Source organism: Hypanus sabinus, chromosome 5 (assembly GCF_030144855.1).
Source record: "Hypanus sabinus isolate sHypSab1 chromosome 5, sHypSab1.hap1, whole genome shotgun sequence".
In the NCBI taxonomy this organism is placed as follows: domain Eukaryota; kingdom Metazoa; phylum Chordata; class Chondrichthyes; order Myliobatiformes; family Dasyatidae; genus Hypanus; species Hypanus sabinus.
In genome coordinates this window covers 186,836,993-186,855,044 of record NC_082710.1, presented here as the reverse complement: position 1 = coordinate 186,855,044, position 18,052 = coordinate 186,836,993, and the positions used below count along the sequence as shown (strand labels likewise).

The 18,052-nt window shown below is 43.4% G+C and overlaps 2 protein-coding genes and 1 long non-coding RNA gene across 6 annotated transcripts in view; 2 read left to right on the top strand and 1 right to left on the bottom strand.

Moving 5' to 3' along the window:
- The window catches only part of LOC132394741 (uncharacterized), a 178,338-nt gene extending 162,060 nt beyond the window's left edge, over positions 1–16,278 (bottom strand). The window contains exons 1-2 of the mRNA XM_059971154.1: positions 16,145–16,278; positions 5,535–5,622 (exon numbers count right to left, since the gene is read on the bottom strand). The gene's annotated coding sequence lies outside the window, so the exon portion shown is untranslated. The remainder of the gene's footprint in view (positions 1–5,534; positions 5,623–16,144) is intronic.
- The window catches only part of LOC132394743 (uncharacterized), an 887,546-nt gene that overhangs the window by 305,215 nt on the left and 564,279 nt on the right, over positions 1–18,052 (top strand). The window lies entirely within an intron of this gene.
- Positions 16,154–18,052, top strand: part of LOC132394739 (uncharacterized) — a 241,529-nt gene continuing 239,630 nt past the window's right edge. For 3 of the 4 annotated variants that reach the window (XM_059971148.1, XM_059971144.1, XM_059971146.1), the window contains exon 1: positions 16,256–16,446. In XM_059971148.1, coding sequence (XP_059827131.1) covers positions 16,404–16,446 — 43 coding nt within the window. In that variant the 5' untranslated portion in view covers positions 16,256–16,403. Of the gene's footprint in view, positions 16,447–18,052 lie in introns of all 4 variants that reach the window. The other variant, XM_059971145.1, reaches the window with a different exon arrangement.

Here is an 18,052-nt window from a genome sequence, read left to right as displayed (position 1 = left end):
CCCATATCTCACAAAGGATGTGTTGTCATCGGAGAGTCCTGAGGAGATTCACGAGGATGACTCCAGAAATTAAGCGGTTAAGATATGGGGAGCATTTGGCAGCTTTGGGCTTGTATTCTCTGGAATTTAGAAGAGCATGGTGGAATCTTATCAAAACTTACCGAATGTTGAAAGGACCAGATGGACAGGACAGGATAGAACATAAACCATAGAAAACCTATAGCACAATACAGGCCATTCGGCTCACAATGCTGTGCTGCATTAAGTACTTACTTTAGAAATTACCTAGGATTAACCATAGCCCTCTGTTTTTCTAGCTCCATGTAACAAGGCAGAAGTCTCTTCAAAGACACTATTGAATCCACCTCCACCACCATTGCTGGCAGTCTATTTCATGCATTCACCACTCTCTGCTTAAAAAGCTTACCTCGATATCCCCTCTGTACCTACTTCCAAGCACCTTAAAATTGTGCCCTCCTGTGTTACCCTTTCAACCGTGGGAAAAAGCATCTGACTATCCAGACAATCAATGCCTCTCATCGTCTTATACATCTCCATCAGGTCACGTCTCATTCTCCGTCGCTCCAAGCAGAAAAGGCCAAGTTCACTCAACCTATTCTCATAAGGCACGCTCCCCATTCCAAGAAACATCCTTGTAAATCTTCTCTGCATCCTTTCTAGTTTCTACATCCTTCCTGTAGTGAGGTGACTGGAACTGAGCACACTACACCAAGTGGGGTCTGACCAGGGTCCTATGAAGCTGTAATCTCTCAGCTCTTAAACTCAATCCCATGGCTGATGAAGGCCAATGCACCGTATGCCTTCTTAACTGCAGTGAACCTGCACAACAGCTTTATTGAGTGCCCTATGGACTCAGACCCCAAGGTCTCTCTGATCCTCCACAATGCCAAGAGTCTTACCATTAATAATATATTCTGCCATCATATTTGAGCTATCAAAATGAACCACCTCACACTTATCTGGGTTGAACTCCATCTGCCGCTTCTCAGCCTAGTTTTGTACCCTATCAATGTCCTGCTGCAAACTGAGACAGCCCTCCACACTGTCCCTAACCTTTCTGTCATCAGCAAATTTGCTAACCCATCTCTCCACTTCTTCATCCAAGTCATTTATAAAAATCACAAAGATAAGGGGTCCCAGAATAGATCCCTGAGGTACACTACTGGTCACCAACCTGCATGCAGAATATGACAAGTCTATAACCACTCTTTGCTTTCTGTGGGCAAGCCAATTCTGGATCTCATGCCTCCTTACTTCCTCACTAAGCCTTGCTGGGGTACCTTATCAAATGCCTTGCTAAAATCCATATACACTGCATCTACTACTCTACTTTCATCAATGTGTTTAGTCACATCTTCAAAAAATTCATCCAGGCTCATAAGGCATAACCAGCCTTTGAGAAAGCCATGCTGACTCTTCTGATTAGGCTTCTCCAAATGTTCATAAATCCTGCCTCTCAGGATCTTCTCCATCAACTTACCAACTACTGAAGTAAGACTCTAGTTAGACTGAAGTAAGGTCTATAATTTCCTGGACTATCTCTACGTCCTTTCTTGAATAAGGGAACAACATCTGCAACCCTCCAATCCTCTAGAACCTGTCCCATCCCCATTGAAGATGTAAAGATCATTGGCAGAGGCACAGCAATAGTAGCCTGGGGTATATCTCATCCAGTCCCCAGTGACTTAACCAACTTGATGCTTTCCAAAAGCTCCAGCACATCTTCTTTCTTAATGTTCACTATTCAGATTGAATTTTTTACCTATGCTTCATCAGATTCAACAATTTACCACAAGATGGTCTCCTTTATCTTTATCATTAGTTGGCCGGATTAATGCTATTAAAATGATGATTTTACCAAAATTTTTATATTTATTTCAAGCCTTACCAATTTTTATTCCTAAATCTTTTTTTTGATAACATTGATTCTAAAATTTCCTCATTTGTGTGGCAAAATAAAAACCCCAGGTTAAGTAAAAGGCAGTTACAAAAATCTAAAAAAGATGGTGGTTTAGCTTTACCTAACTTTATATTTTACTATTGGGTGAATAATATTCGAAATTTAATATATTGGAAATTAGATTTGGATTCACCATTGTGCCCACAGTGGGTAAATTTAGAATGCAATGATGCACAAGTATATTCTCTATTCTCTGTTCTTGGTTCTTCTCTTCCTACTGATTTAGTTAAATTCAATAAACAGTTATCCAATCCTATTGTCAAGCACACATTACGAATTTGGTTTCAATTTCGTAAGTTTTTTACTCTGAGAAACTTTGTTCTAGATAGCCCTATCTTACTTCTTTTTTAAACCTTCTTTGACAGATCAAGCTTTTAGCATATGGAAAAGGAAAGGTATAATATGTTTTCGAGATCTTTTTTTTGAAGGTAGTTTGATGTCTTTCGACCAACTTTCCAACAAATTTAAGTTACCTAAATCTAATTTTTTTAGATACTTACAAATCAGAAATTTTTTACATAAAGTTCTACCATCCTTCCCCAATTCAACTTTGATAGACTTTTCAGATATGATTTTTACCTTGAATCCTTGTCAGAAGGGATTAGTGGCTCTTATTTATAATATGATTATGAAAATACAACCAGAAATATAAGGTAGAATTAAACAAGAATGGGAAAAAGAACTTCAATACAATATATCAACAGAAAAATGGGAAAAAATTTTACAAATGGTTAATTCTTCTTCTATATGTGCTAAACATGCTTTAATACAATTTAAGGTTGTACATAGAGCCCATATGTCTAAAGATAAACTTGCTCGATTCTATTCTCATATTAACCCTCAATGTGACAGATGTCATTTAGATGTGGCCTCATTGACCCACATGTTTTGGTCATGTCCCACTTTACATGACTATTGGAAGGACATATTTGCTATTATTTCCTCAATTTGGAATATTGATTTAAAACCTCATTTTATTACTGCAATTTTTGGTATACCAAATGAGGATGGTAACCGGTTTTCCCCTTCAATTAGACGAATGATCGCCTTTGCAACATTAATGGCCAGAAGGTCTATATTACAAAATTGGAAAGAAGTTAACCCTCCTACCACGTTTCAGTGGTTCTCTCAAACTATTTCTTGTCTGAGCTTAGAAAAAATTAGAAGTACTATTTTCGATTCATCAGTTAAATTTGAAGAAACTTGGGGACCGTTCATTCGACATTTTCATATGAACTAATTTGATCTCTTCCAGACCTTTTCTCTTTTTATTCTTGTTCTGGTATGGAGTTCCGGAGTTTTTGACACTATCATATATATATATAAACTGTTATTATTGCCCATGTTAGTTTAGTTTAGGTTATTTTTTTTAATATATATATTTTTTCTTGCATTTTTAAATTTTTTTTCTTTTGATGATTATTCTTGTTTTTTTCATGTATAATTAATATAGGTTACATTGATTAATGTACTATTTTTCTTTTGCTGATATTTTAATAAGATATTGTTATTCTATTACTAATTTAACTGTCTAATAACCTATTCAATTTCACAATATTTTTTTTTATATATGAAATTCAATAAAAAGATTGAAAAAGAAAAAGAATGTTCACATGCTCAAGTTTTCTGTCCGCTGTAAGTTATCCCTGCAATCGCCAATATCCTTATCCATAGTGAATACTGAAGAGAAGTATTCATTAAGTACCTCTGGTTCCAGACACACTTTTCCACTGTCACACTTGATCAGCCCTATTCTCTTATATCTTATCTTCTTGCTCTTCACATACTTGTAGAATGCCTTGGGGTTTTCCTCAATTCTGCTCACCAAGGCCCTCTCATGGCCCCTTCTAGCTCTCCTAATTTCATTCTTAAGCTCCTTCCTGCTAGCCTCATCATTTTCTACTCTATCGTTAGCTACATTTTTGAACCTTTGGTAAGTTTTTCTTTTCTCCTTGACCAGATTTTCAACACACTTTACACACTATGGTTCCTGTACCCTACCTTTCTGTCTCATTGGAATATATCTATGCAGAATGCCACGCAAATATACCCTGAAAATTTGCCACATTTCTGCCGTACATTTCCCTGAGACTATCTGTTCCCAATTTATGCTTCCAAGTTCCAGCCTGATAGCTTCATAGTTCTCCTTACTCCAATTAAATGCTTTCCTATCTTGTCTGTTCCTAGCCCTCTCCAATGATATGGTACAGGAGATAGAATTGTAAGCACTATCTCCAAAATGCTCTCCCACTGACAGACCGGAGGATGAGAGGTGAACTGATAGAGGTGACGGAGGATGAGGGGTGACCTGATAGAGGTGTTGGAGGATCCTGAGAGGCATTGATCGTGTGAATAGTCAGAGGCTTTTTCCCAGGGCTGAGATGGCTAGCATGAGAGGGCACAGTTTTAAGGTACTTGGAAGTAGGTACAGAGATGTCAAGGTTAATTTTTTTTGCAGTGAATTGAGAGTGCATGGAATGGGCTGCTGGCGATGGTGGTGGAGGCAGATATGATAGGGTCTTTTAAGAGATTCCTCGATAGGTACATGAGGTTAGAAAAATAGAGGCCTATGGGTAACCATAGGTAATTTCTAAGGACATATTCAGCACAGCTTTGTAGGCCGAAGGGCCTGTATTGTGCTGCAGGTTTTCTATGTAACCAGGTTCATTTCCCAATACTAGTTCAAGAACAGCCTTTTCTCAAATTCCACCCCATCCAAACCCCTTGCTCTCGGGAGATGCCAATCAATATTGGGGAAATTAAAATCTCCCACCATGACAACCCTGTTATTATTGCACCTTTCCAGAATCTGTCTCCCTGTTGCCCTTAGATGTTCCTGTTGCTATTGGGTGGCCTATAAAAAACACCTAGTTATTGACCCCTTCCTGTTCCTATCCTCCACCAAGAGACTCAGTAAACAATCCCTCCATGACTTCCTTCTTTTCTGCAGCCATTACACTATCTTTGATCAGCAATGTCTTTCCCACCACCTCTTTTGCCTCCCTCCATCCTTTCTGAAACACCTAAAGCCTAGATAAACATCTAATGTCCCTGAGCCACCCAAGCCTCTGTAATGGCCACAACATCATAGCTGCAAGTACTGATCCACGCTCTAAGCTCATCTGCTTTGTTCATGATACTCCTTGCATTGGATGTTTCCTACGGTGGGGGTATCCTGAACTAGAGGGCATAGCCTCAAAATTGACGGGCGACCCTTTAGAACAGAGGTAAAGAGGAATATTTTTAGCAGGAGTGTTGTAAATCTGTGGAGTGCTCTGCACCAAAAAAAGATATGGTGAGATATGGGGTTGAGTGGGATCTGGAATCAGTTATGATGAAAGGGCAGAGCAGACTCAATGGGCTACAGGGCGTAATACAGGCCTATGTCTCATGGTCTAAAGGAACCCCAGAGTAGCTCGGAGTTGGCCCAAAGTATCGCTGATCAGTTCATCATTTACAGGCGTTGGGCACAATGGCTGAGGCAGTCTTCATAGCCTCAGCACCATACTGAAATGATTGATCATCGCAGAGAACAAGAGAAATTGGCTCTCACCTCAGATCCTGGACATCTTATCTTTTCAGTCCATCAGGGCCAGTGTTTAGACTGACCAAACAACTGAATAGTGAAAGGCTTCTGTGTTCTGGAGAGAGAGCAAAAACAGCTCTCAGCTCTGATCTGAACCAACGTTTCAATTGTCTGAACAGCACTAGGACGTCACTGCATGGAAAGGCTGCGGGCCTCGACCACGTTGCCCAGCAACTCACTTCACTGTCCAGCCTGGCCACTCTCAAGCTCTTCAAATCAACTCGGCGCTCAGAGCGAACCAAACTCGCAGCCGGGCCAGAATCTCCTCTGCCAGGTTGCTTACTTCTACTCTCAATGCCCAGAGCAATCAAACCCAGCACCTGGGCATTGGAAGTTAATCTGCAACGATTCTGCAACACAACATCTTGGATCGTCCCTCAATCTCGCCTCGCCATTGCTTGTTCGTCACTATTTGCGATGATAGATTAACACAATTTACCTCAGGAAAGGTATTTATAGTGGCAATTTTAGTCAGATTTCATAACTTTTTGAAACCAAAAATGTTGACTTACATTTTCGGTAGCACCATCTTAACTGGAGGCACATGATAAAATAGGCTGTGATGAGCATAGTTTCCTCAAGGGAAATCTTTCCTGACAAATCTGTTGGAATTCTTTGAAGAAATAACAAGCAGATAAACAATAGAGAATCGGTTGATGTTGTCTACTTGGATTTCTATTAGGAGTTTCACAAGGTGCCACATATGAGGATGCTTAACAAGAGTCAATGGTATTGACTGATTGTAAGGCAACATGTGGGAATAAAGTGAACCTATCCCGGTTGGTAGCAAGAGACTAGTAGTGTCCTACAGGGGTCTGTGTTGCCACCGCTTCTTTTTATATTATATGTCAATGACTTGAATGAGAGAATTGTGGCAATGTTTGCAGATTATACAAAGATAGGTGAAGGGGCAGGTAATTTTGAGGAAGCAGAGAGGCTAAAGAATGGAAAGAAAATTTTAAAATCTGAGGCAAAAAGGGACTTGGGAGTCCTTGTGCAAGACTCCTTAAAGGTTAATTTGCTGGTCTGTGGTGAGGAAGACAAATGCAATGTTAGCGTTCATTTAAAAAGGACTAGTGTATAAGTTCAAGGATGTAATGCTGAAACTTTATAAAGAACTGGGGAAGCCTCACTTGGGAATATTGTTTTGGGCCCATTATCTTAGAAAGGATGTGCTGACACTGGAGAAGGCTCAAAGGAGGTTCATGAAAATGATTCCAGGATTGATCAGCTTGACATTTGGAGCATTTGATAGCACTGGCCCCATATTCACAGGAATTATCTGAATGGTGTCAAGTTAGGAAAAGGGGAACTACAATGAGATCTAGGTGTCCTTGTTCATCAGTCACCGAAAGTAAGCATGCAGGTACAGCAGGCAGTGGAGAAAGCAAATGGCACGTTGGCCTTCGTAACAAGAGGAGTTGAGAATAGGAGCAAAGAGAACTCCATGCAGAATTGACCTGTCTTCAACTACTCTTTGCCCTGTGGGCAAGCCAATTCTGGATCCATGAAACAAGGTTCCCTTGGATCCCGTGTCTCCTTACGTTCTCAATAAGCCTTGCATGGGGTAATTTAACAAATGCTTTACTGAAATTCATATACATTACATCTATGTACTGCTGTCTTTCATCAACGTGTTTAGTTGCGTCCTCAAGTAATTCAGTCAGGCTCGTAAGGCACAACCTGCCTTTGACAAAGTCTTGCTGATTATTCCTAGTCATGTTATGCCTTTCCAAATGTTCATAAATCCTATCTCTCGGGAACTTTTCCATCAACTTACTAACCACTGAAGTAAGACTCACTAATCTATAATTTCCTGGGCTATATCTACTCTCTTTCTTGAATAAGAGAAAAACATCTGCAACCCTCCAATCCATTGGAACCTCTCCTGTCCCCATTGATGATGCAAAGATCATTGCCAGAGGCTTAGCAATCTCCTCCCTCGCCTCCCACAGTAGCCTAGGGTACATCTTGTCTGACTCCGGAGACTTATCCAACTTGATCCTGTACCTTAATATCTACATACTCAAGCTTTTAGTCCTCAGTAAGTCAATCCTTCAATCGCCAAGATTCCTTTCCGTAGTGTTAAGTGTGATGAGAAAACCATGTGGAGATGGGGTCCAGAATTGATCCCCCCCTGTGAACTATGCTGCTAACAAGAGAGAGAGAGACAAGGATTAAAATGGATGATTTAGTATTCTGGCTTCTTTGCTAATTGTTGACTTTAACGCCAGGGACATTTGGCCTGTTTGTGTGGATCTCTGCTGACACAGCAGAGTGATGCCAGGTGCCTGCTGAAACAGGAGGGAGTGGCCAGTTTGATGGACATGGACATGATCAGTTGATGAATGGCTGATACCCCGTCAGGGGAGATAAAAGACAGGTCTGCTGAGACACCGAGACAAGCCACAAGACACTGCAAGAGTGTTGTGCACTCACAGGAAGGTGGGGGCTTGGAGGACCGAATCGGGAGATCAGTCGCAAAGCTCACAGTGTGACGGCAGCACCGATGGGGGCTTGTGTGTGTGTCCACTCATGCCAGAGTGACGAGTCCACCACGGAAGAATGGTCTATCCGAGAACGGAGGGGTTATAACCGAATGACCACATCAGTACAACAGAACAAGAAGACAAAGGAAGGTTTGCCTGCTGCAGCTGCTCCCATCTCGCTTGCTCACTCTCTCTCCAACGTCACAACAGCAACTACTTCGACCTAAGCTAAACTAAACTGAACTGAACTGTACTTTCATCATCTAAGACTATTCGTTTACCCCTAGACTTTGGAAGAGCTTGGTTTTTGATTCCTTTTACCATACTTCTGTGTGTGATTATATATATATAAAATTGCTAACCTGTTTTCTATGTATATTTGCATTTTTGACACTGTATTACTTAGTTTGCTAATAAACTTTATTAATTACTAGTAATTACAGACTCTAACGTGTATTCCATTTCTGCTGGTTTGTTAACCCAGTTACGGGGTACGTAACAGTAGTGAATACTGAAGCAAAGTATTCATTAAGTATCTCTGCTATCTCCTCCAGTTTCATACACACTTTTCCAGTGTCTGATACATACCCTGTAAGGGGTTAAAAAAACCCAGCAGAAATGGACACACCTAGAGTCTGAGTCTTCCGTAATAAACTCTATTTTATTAGTAACTACGTGAATAAAGTATTATTAATGCAGATTTCTCAAAAAAGTTAGCAATGATTATAAGTGTGGAATTAGAAAAACCAAGCTTCTTCAAGCCTAGGGGTAAATGGATACAGTCTTACGATGATGAGTAAAGTTCAGTTCAGTTCGTGGTATTTAGTTGAGTAAGGATGAAGAGAGAGAGGTGTTTAGTTCTTCAGGTGAGCTTATGCCGTCGATCTTCCCGTTGTCCTCCGAAATCCTTTAGAAGTCACCAAATGTGACCACAACAAAAGAGTTTGTGGTGGAATTATCAACCCAGGCGAGGGTCGGACGCACAAATAACTCCCACCGGTCACACCTTTTCCGCACTGCGAGATCCACTGATTGATTCTCCTGATCTATCCTCCAAAACCCACCTTTCTGTGGGCACAACAAAGCTCATCCAGTGTTCAAAACCGTGTATCTGTGAGTCTATCTGACCTTCTATTTATCTCACCATGCTGAACACCAGCTCTCCATCATGTAGCTCCTTCCTTCTCTCTCTGTAAGAACTTAGAAACTACAAGTTTCCTTCCCTCTCTGTAAGAACTTAGAAACTGCAAGTTTCCTTCCAGAAGTGTAAACATGCTGCAAAGAAACCATAACACCATCTCCAAAGAGTCTCTCTCTCCTCTCTCTCTCTCTCTCACTCATCCTGTCACATGTCACACTTGATTGGTACTATTCTCTCACATCTTATCCTCTTGCTCTTCACATATTTGATAAATGCCTTGGGGTTTTTGTTAATCTGAATACCTGCCCCCTGCTCCCAATCTCTCAGCCACGCATATATCGTCCACTCTATACCTATACTCATTGTTGCGTGGCACAGGCAATAATCCTAAGATTACTACCTTTGAGGTCCTGCTTCATAACTTACTTCCTAACTCCCTATAGTCTGTTTTCTGGATCTCCTCCTTTTGCCTTCCTATGTCGTTGGTACCAGTATGTACCACGGATTCTGGCTGTTCACCCTCCCACTGCAGAATATTGTGGTCACGATCAGAAACATCCCAGACCCTGACACCCAGTAGGCATATTACCATCTGTGTTTCTTTCCTGTGTCCACAGTGTCGTCTGTCTGACCCCCTAACTATAGAGTCCCCTATTACTGCTGCCATCCTCTTCCTTTCCCTACCCTTCTGAGCCACGGAGCTAGACAGTTACCCATTTCCGTGACCAGACGAAGGTCATCAAACTGCATCTCCAGTTCCTTAATCCGGTCCCTAAGGAGCTGCAGCTCGATGAACCTGGTGCAGATGTGACCGTTCAGGAGACTGGGAGTTTCCTGTGCTTCCCACATCTGACACCCAGTACGGAACACTGGCCTCACAGATAGGCTTCCTGTTTCTATTCCTCACGGGTAATTTACCTCATCTTGACCTGTTATTGCTAAAGCTTGAACGAGCCAAAGCCCTACCACTCTGCCTCAGATCATTCCGTCGATGTCTGCTCCTAGGCAGTATCTCTCTTATATGCCTGCACCTTCCCTGCTATTTAACTAATAATTGGTGCTCTGGTTATAGCCGTTGGTAGGCCACATATAATGGACAAATGCTCTCAAAGTTTCCTTTTTAAATAACTGCTGCCAACCTGCAAGAAATCCCTCTTGGTAAAGCTGATAGGCCTTGCACTTTCCTAGTATGACAGGAAAGTTACCAACATGGTTAGAGCATTGGCTGATTGGTAGGAGGCAGTGAGTGGGAGTAAAAGGATTCTTTTCTGATTGGCTGCCAGTGACTAGTGGTGCTTTGGAGGGGTCGATGTCGAGACCACTTCTTTTTATGCTGTATAAAAATAATTTAGGTGATGGAACAGGTGGTTTTCTTGCCAGATTTGCAGATGATACGAAGATTGGTGGAGGGGAAGATGTATTAAGAAAACAGGTATGATGCAGATGGACTTAGACAGATTAGGAGAATGGGCAAGAAAGTGGCCAATGAAGGGTGTAACTCTCACTTTGGCTAGAAACTTAATACAGGGGACGTTAATGCCCCCTGGCCCAGCCAGACTAAAGGAATCTTGTTCGGGTGGATGCTGTCAAATCAGTACCATGAAATAACAAACCGTACACAATACGCGATTAAACGATTGAGTTTTATAATTCTTAATTTGACTATATGGTTAGAGAAGAAAACAAAAAAAGAAAAAGGGCCCATTCTCCACTCCATCCGAGGTCTACCAACTCTCTCCATTCACGTCCTCTCTCCTCATCTCTCCCAGCAAAAGACCGCAAATTCTCAGCTCCCAGACACACAAGAAAGAACAATGGTTAGCTCATTGGTTAGCATGCCCCATTATCTCTAGTCATAACCCAAACTTTGCCGCTCCAGAGAAACCATTACCTCAGCAGTGGAGTATTACAGAGAAGTCATTATATTAGCAGTGAAACCTCACAGCGTGTTACACATGCAATGTTGGAAAATGCACTTTGGTAGTAGAAATAAATGTGTGGCTATTTTCTAAGCAGGGAGAAAATCCAACAATCTGAGATGCAAAGTGACTTAGGAGTCCTTGTGCAGAACACCTAAAGGTTAACTTGTAGGTCCAGTTGGTGGTGAGAAGGCAAATGCGAAGCTAGCATTCATTTCAAGTGGTCTAGAATACAAGAGCAAGAATATGATGCTGAGGCATTATAAGGCACTGGTGAGGCCTCACCTTGAGTGTTGTGAATAGTTTTTGGCCCCCTCATCTTAGAAAAGATATGCTGGCATTGGAGAGGGTCCAGAAGAGGTTCATAAGGATGATTCCAGGAATGAAAGGGTTATCATACGAGGAACATTTGATGGCTCTAGGTCTATACTCGCTGGAATTAGAAAACAAAGAGTAGGGATTAACTAGTCCTTTTCAGGATGGCAGGCAGTGACTAGTGGGGTACCGCAAAGCTCTGTGCTGTGACTGCAGCTATTTGCAGTATACATTAATGATTTAGATGTTGGGATTAAAAGTAACATTAGCAAATTTGCAGATGACACAAAGCTGGGTGGCAGTGTGGAATATGAGGAGGATGTTAGAAGAATGCAGGGTGACTTGGACAGTTTGGGTGGGTGGGCAGATGCATGGCAGATGCAGTTTAATGTGGATAAATGTGAGGTTATCCACTTTGGTGGCAAGAACAGGAAGGCAGATTACTATCTGAATGGTGACAAGTTAGGAAAAGGGGAAGTAGAACGAGATTTAGGTGTTCTTGTACATCAGTCACTGAAAGCAAGCATGCAGGTACAGCAGGCAATGAAGAAAGCTAATTGCATGTTGGCCTTCATAACAGGAGGAGTTGAGTATGGGAGTAAAGAGGTCCTCCTGCAGTTGTACAGGGCCCTGGTGAGACCATACTTGGAGTATTGTGTTCAGTTTTGGTCTCCAAATTTGAGGAAGGACACTTTTGCTATTGAGGGAGTGCAGCGGAGGTTCACAAGGTTAATTCCCGGGATGGCGGGAGTGTCATATGCTGAAAGATTGGAGCGACTGCGCTTGTATACACTGGAATTTAGAAGGATGAGAGGGGGTCTGATTAAAACATATAAGATCATTAAGGGATTGGACACACTACAGGCAGGAAGCACGTTCCCAATGTTGGGGGGAGTCCAGAACCAGAGGCCACAGTTTAAGAATACGGGTAGGCCTGAGTTGAGGAAAAACTTTTTCACCCAGGGAGTTGTGGCTCTATGGAATGCCCTGCCTCAGAAGGCAGTGGAGGCCAATTCTCTGGATGCTCTCAAGAAAGAGTTAGATAGAACTCTTAAAGATAGCGGAGTGAAGGGATATGGGGAGAAGGCAGGAATGGGGTTCTGATTGTGGATGATAAGCCATGATCACATTGAATGACGGTGCTGGCTTGAAGGGCCAAATGGCCTACTCCTGCACTTGATGCTGCCCAACCTGCTGAGTTCCTCCAGCTTGTTGTACATGTGGCTTTGACCACAGCATATGCAGTGTACTTTGTGTTTACTGCTCCTGCACCTATTGTCTATTGAATTCAGAAGAATGACAGGTAACTTAGTTGAAATCTATTAACTGGTGAAAAGCCTTGATAGAGTAGATGTAGAGAGGATGTTTTCTATAGTGGGATAGTCTAGGGGCATCTTTTTAGAACACAGGAGTAATTTCTTTAGCCAAAGAGTGGTGAATCTGGGATTTTTTTTTTGAAACAGCCAGCTGTAGCAGTCAAAATCTCTAAAGGAGATTGGGGCTGAGAGAGAAAAACCTACAAGCACAATACAGGCCCTTCGATCCACAAAGCTGTGCCAACATATCCTTACTTTAGAACTACTTAGGCTTACCCATAGCTCTCTATTTTTCTAAGCTTCATGTACATATCCTGGAGTCTCTGAAAAGACCCTATCGTTTCCACCTTCACTGCCAGCGGCCCATTCCACGTGCTCACTACACTGGGTAAAAAACTTACCCCTGACATCTTCTCTGTACTTACTTCCAAGCACCTTAAAATTATGCTCTCTTGTGCTAGCCATTTCAGCCCTGGGAAAAAGCCTCTGACACGATCAATGCCTCTCATTATCTTGTACACCTCTATCAGGTCACATCCTTGTAAAGCTCCTCTGCACCCTTTCTATGGTTTCCACATCCTTCCTGTAGTGAGGAGACCAGAATTGAGCCAGTACTCCCAAGGGCGGTTTTACCAGGGTCCTATATAGCCGCAATATTACCTCTCGGCTCTTAAACTCAATCTCACGGTTGATGAAGGCCAATGCACCGTATGCCTTCTTAACCACAGTCAACCTGTGCAGCAGCTTTGAGTGTCCTATGGACTCGGACCCCAAGGTCCCTTTGATTCTCCACACTGCCAAGAACAGTCTTACCATTAATACTATATTCTGCCATCATATTTGACCTACCAAACTGAACCACCTCACACTTACCTGGATTAAACTAGATCTGCCACTTCTCAGCCCAGTTTTGCATCCTATCAATGTCCTGGTGTAACCTCAAACAGCCCTCCACACTATCCACAACACACCCAACCTTTGTGTCATCACCAAATTTACTAACCCATTCCTCCACTTCCTCATCCAGGTCATTTATAAAAATCACGAAGAGTAGGGGGTCCTAGAACAGAACCCTGAGGCACACCGCTGGTCACCAACCTCCATGCAGAATATGACCCATCTACAACCACTTTTTGCCTTCTGGGGGCAAGCCAGTTGGATCCACAAAGCAAAGTCCCCTTGGATCCCATGCCTCCTTACTTTCTCAATAACCCTTGATTCTTGGTTCTAAGTGGCCAGCGCCTCTTTGGTAACTCACTTGTTTGAAATTCTCCCACTGGTGAAAATATCTCAACATCTATCTTGTAAAAGACATTTTAGGTTTTACAAGAATGCTATCAGGATTGGAAGACATGGATTATCAGGAAAGATTGGATCAGCTGGGGCTTTTCTTTCTCTGAAGCATAAGAATGGATTTATAAATCATGAGGGGCATAAATAAGGTTAGTCTTTTTCCCCACTGTAAGGGAGTCTAAAACATAGAAAATAGGTGCAGGAGTAGGCCATTCGGCCCTTCGAGCCTGCACTGCCATTCAGTATGATCATGGCTGATCATTCAACTCAGAACCCTGTACCTGCCTTCTCTCCATACCCCCGATCCCTTTAGCCACAAGGGCCATATCTAACTTCCTCTTAAATATAGCCAATGAACTGGCCTCAACTATTTCCTGTGGCAGAGAATTCCACAGATTCACCACTCTGTGTGTGAAGAAGTTTTTCCTCATCTCGGTCCTAAAAGGCTTCCTCTTTATCCTTAAACTGTGACCCCTCGTTCTGGACTTCCCCAACATCGGAAACAATCTTCCTGCATCTAGCCTGTCCAATCCCTTTAGAATTTTATACATTTCAATAAGATACCCCCTCAATCTTCTAAATTCTAGTGAGTATAAGCCGAGTCGATCCAGTCATTCTTCATATGAAAGTCCTGCCATCCCAGGAATCAATCTGGTGAACCTTCTTTGTACTCCCTCTATGGCAAGAATGTCTTTCCTCAGATTAGGGGACCAAAACTGCACACATTACTCTAGGTGCAGTCTCACCAAGGCCTTGTACAACTGCAGTAGAACCTCCTTGCTCCTGTACTCAAATCCTTTTGCTATGAAAGCCAACATACCATTTTCCTTTTTCATTGCCTGCTGTACTTGCATGCCCACCTTCAATGACTGATGTACAATGACACCTAGGTCTCGTTGCACCTCCCCTTTTCCTAATCGGCCACCATTCAGATAATAATCAGTTTTCCTGTTCTTGCAACCAAAGTGGATAACCTCACATTTATCCACATTAAATTGCATCTGCCATGAATTTCCCCACTCACCTAACCTATCCAAGTCACCCTGCATCCTCTTAGCATCCTCCTCATAGCTAACACCGCCACCCAGCTTTGTGTCATCTGCAAAATTGGAGATACTGCATTTAATTCCCTCGTCTAAATCATTAATATATATTGTAAACAACTGGGGTCCCAGCACTGAGTCTAAAACTAGAAGGCTCATGATTAACCTGAAAGGGAAATAATTTGAAGGGGTAACCTTTTCCACACAGAGGGCAGTGGTTATGTGGAACAACTGCCAGAGGAAGTGGTAAAGGATGGTACTCAATAGGTCAAATAGCCTCATTCTACTCCACTGTCTGATGGACATTAAGATGGTTCGTACTTCGCAAAAGTTTAAAGGATGTGCGCCAAGCACAGATGAATGGTGCTAGCTCAAGGAATTAACATGGCTGACATGGATGTTAATCTATGTAGAATCTTGTTTCCTATTAATTATTTACCAATCAATATATTGCATGTACCATTATCTTGTGTTGTCTTTTATAAGGGTTAAGCTTCTAGAAATCCCCATATGCGACATCTGCAAGCTCCCTTCTATCCATCCTGTATGTTACATCCTTAAAGCCTTGCATGAAAATTGTCAAAATTCCCTTTCACAAAATCAAGCTCACTCTGCTGGATTGGTGTTTTTCTAAATACCATGCTATTAACTACTTAATAACAATTTTCAACATTTTCTCTACCACTGATGTGAGGCAAAATGTTGGGTCCCAGACATGAAACATGAACATTTCTCTTCCCACTAATAGTGCCCTGACCTGCTAACCTCTTCCCGGCATTTACTGATTTCATTCGACTCCAATCCTCAGTTTGCATGCCACTTTCCCTCAGATTTCCCTGGCTGACATGAATCAACTTAAGGGTCTCAGCCCAAAATATAAACGTTCATTCATTTCCATGGATGCTGCCAGAGCTGCTGATTTCCTTCAACATTTTGTGCGTGTTACTTTTGGATTTCCAACATATGTAGATTTTGGAAATTTACTCGACCCAGATTGATCACATTCACCATGCGGATACTTCAGTTCCCATCTGCTGAACTCAGCCATACACGGGTCTTACCCAAGAAGGAGCACAGCAGGACTACATAAGCAAACTTCATGCTAGCTCCTGCACTGAGGCAGTCTCCGTCTCCCAAGCAACGGAGCAGGCCCAAACGCGTCGTCCGCCTCGAGACTTGGCGAGACCAAGCCGATGACGACAGCGGGACGCACGCTGGCCCGCGGGGGGCTGAATCAACGAAACCGAAGCGTGACGTCATGCAGAGTGCGCCTCGGGAGATTTCCCTGGAAACGGCCGCAACCTGGCTGGAGCCGGCAGCATGTGGATAGCCAGCATCCTCACACTCACTTTCATCAGTCAGGGTAAGGAATTACCTCCGGGGTCAGAATGTGGAAATTCCCAGCCTAATCCTAAGGGATATGGGGACAAGGCAGGAACCAGGTATTGACAGTGAATGATCAGCCATGATCTCAGAATGGCGGTGCAGACTCGAGGGGCCGAATGGTCTACTTCTGCACCTATTGTCTATTGTCTATAATCCACCTCCCCCACCTTAGGTGAGGGCTCCTGTAGACCCCTTTGACGCTTTTTCCAAGATCAACGTTATTCGCTATATACTGGACATTCGCACGTATTAAGGATTTGCTGTGGTGTGTTGATCAGCGTGCAACATGCAGCCAAAAAACTCTATATCGTATAAGAGAACCATAGAACACTGCGGCACAGTACAGGCCCTTCGGCCCTAAATGTTGTGCCACCCATATAATCTTTAAAAAAAGTACTAAACCCACACTACCGCATAACCCTCAATTTTTCTTTCATCAATGTGCCTGTCCAAGAGGTTCTTAAACAACCCAGGGCATTTTGAAAACCCGGACTCCAGCACCATCACCGCGTGTTCCAACGACCATGGATTCGCTCCGACCGTCGATCTCGGCTGCCCCAGCGACCCAGGGCATATTGAAAACCCGGACTCCAGCACCATCAACGCGGGTTCCCACGACCGTGGACAGCTTCAAAGCGATTGAGCAGCCACTGACTGCAACTCCAGCCTTGAACTCCAGACCGGGTCTTCGCATGCTGCGATTGTGACTCCCGTCTCCCCTTCCCCCACCACTTTGCAATCCCCTCTCCCTCAGATCCCATCATCAGCTCCTGGGCCCTCAGAGGTTCCATCTTCCTCTCACCCCAACCCTTCCCTCTCCACTGACACTACCAGCCTCCCTCCCCCCTCTGATCCCATCCCTCATCCGTGCCGGGTCTTTACCATTCCCTCCGACCTTCAACTCTCTGAGGCAGAGCGCTCTGTCCTCAGTAAGGGCCTCAGCTTTGTCGCACTTCGCCCACACCTCGGCGAGTTCCGCGTACACCATGACGCTGAACTCTTCTTCCGCCGGCTGCGGCTCCGTCTCCAAGCTTACTTCTATGACAAGGACTGTCCTACTCCCACCGATGGCCCCTTCTCTCGTCTTCAACCCTCCTCCTCTTCATGGACACTCCGTTCAGGTCTTCTGCCTGCTCTGGATCTCTTTATTGCTAATTGCCGACGGGACATCAACCGTCTCGACTTCACCACACCCTGTTCCAATTCCAACCTCACTCCTTCCGAACGCTCTGCTCTCCGCTCCCTCCGCACCAATCCTAACCTCACCATAAAACCTGTTGATAAGGGGGGAGCTGTTTCTGCCCTGCGTACTGACCTCTACCTGGCCGAGGCACAGCGACAACTCTCTGATACCTCCTCTTATTTACCCCTAGATCATGACCCCACTAAGGAGAACCAGGCCACTGTCTCCTATACCATCACCAACCTTATCAGCTCTGGGGATCTCCCATCCACTGCCACCAACCTCATAGTTCCCACACCCTACACTTCCCGTTTCTACCTCCTACCCAAGATCAACAAACCTGCCTGTCCAGGTAGACCTATTGTCTCAGCTTGTTCCTGCCCCACTGAACTCATTTCTG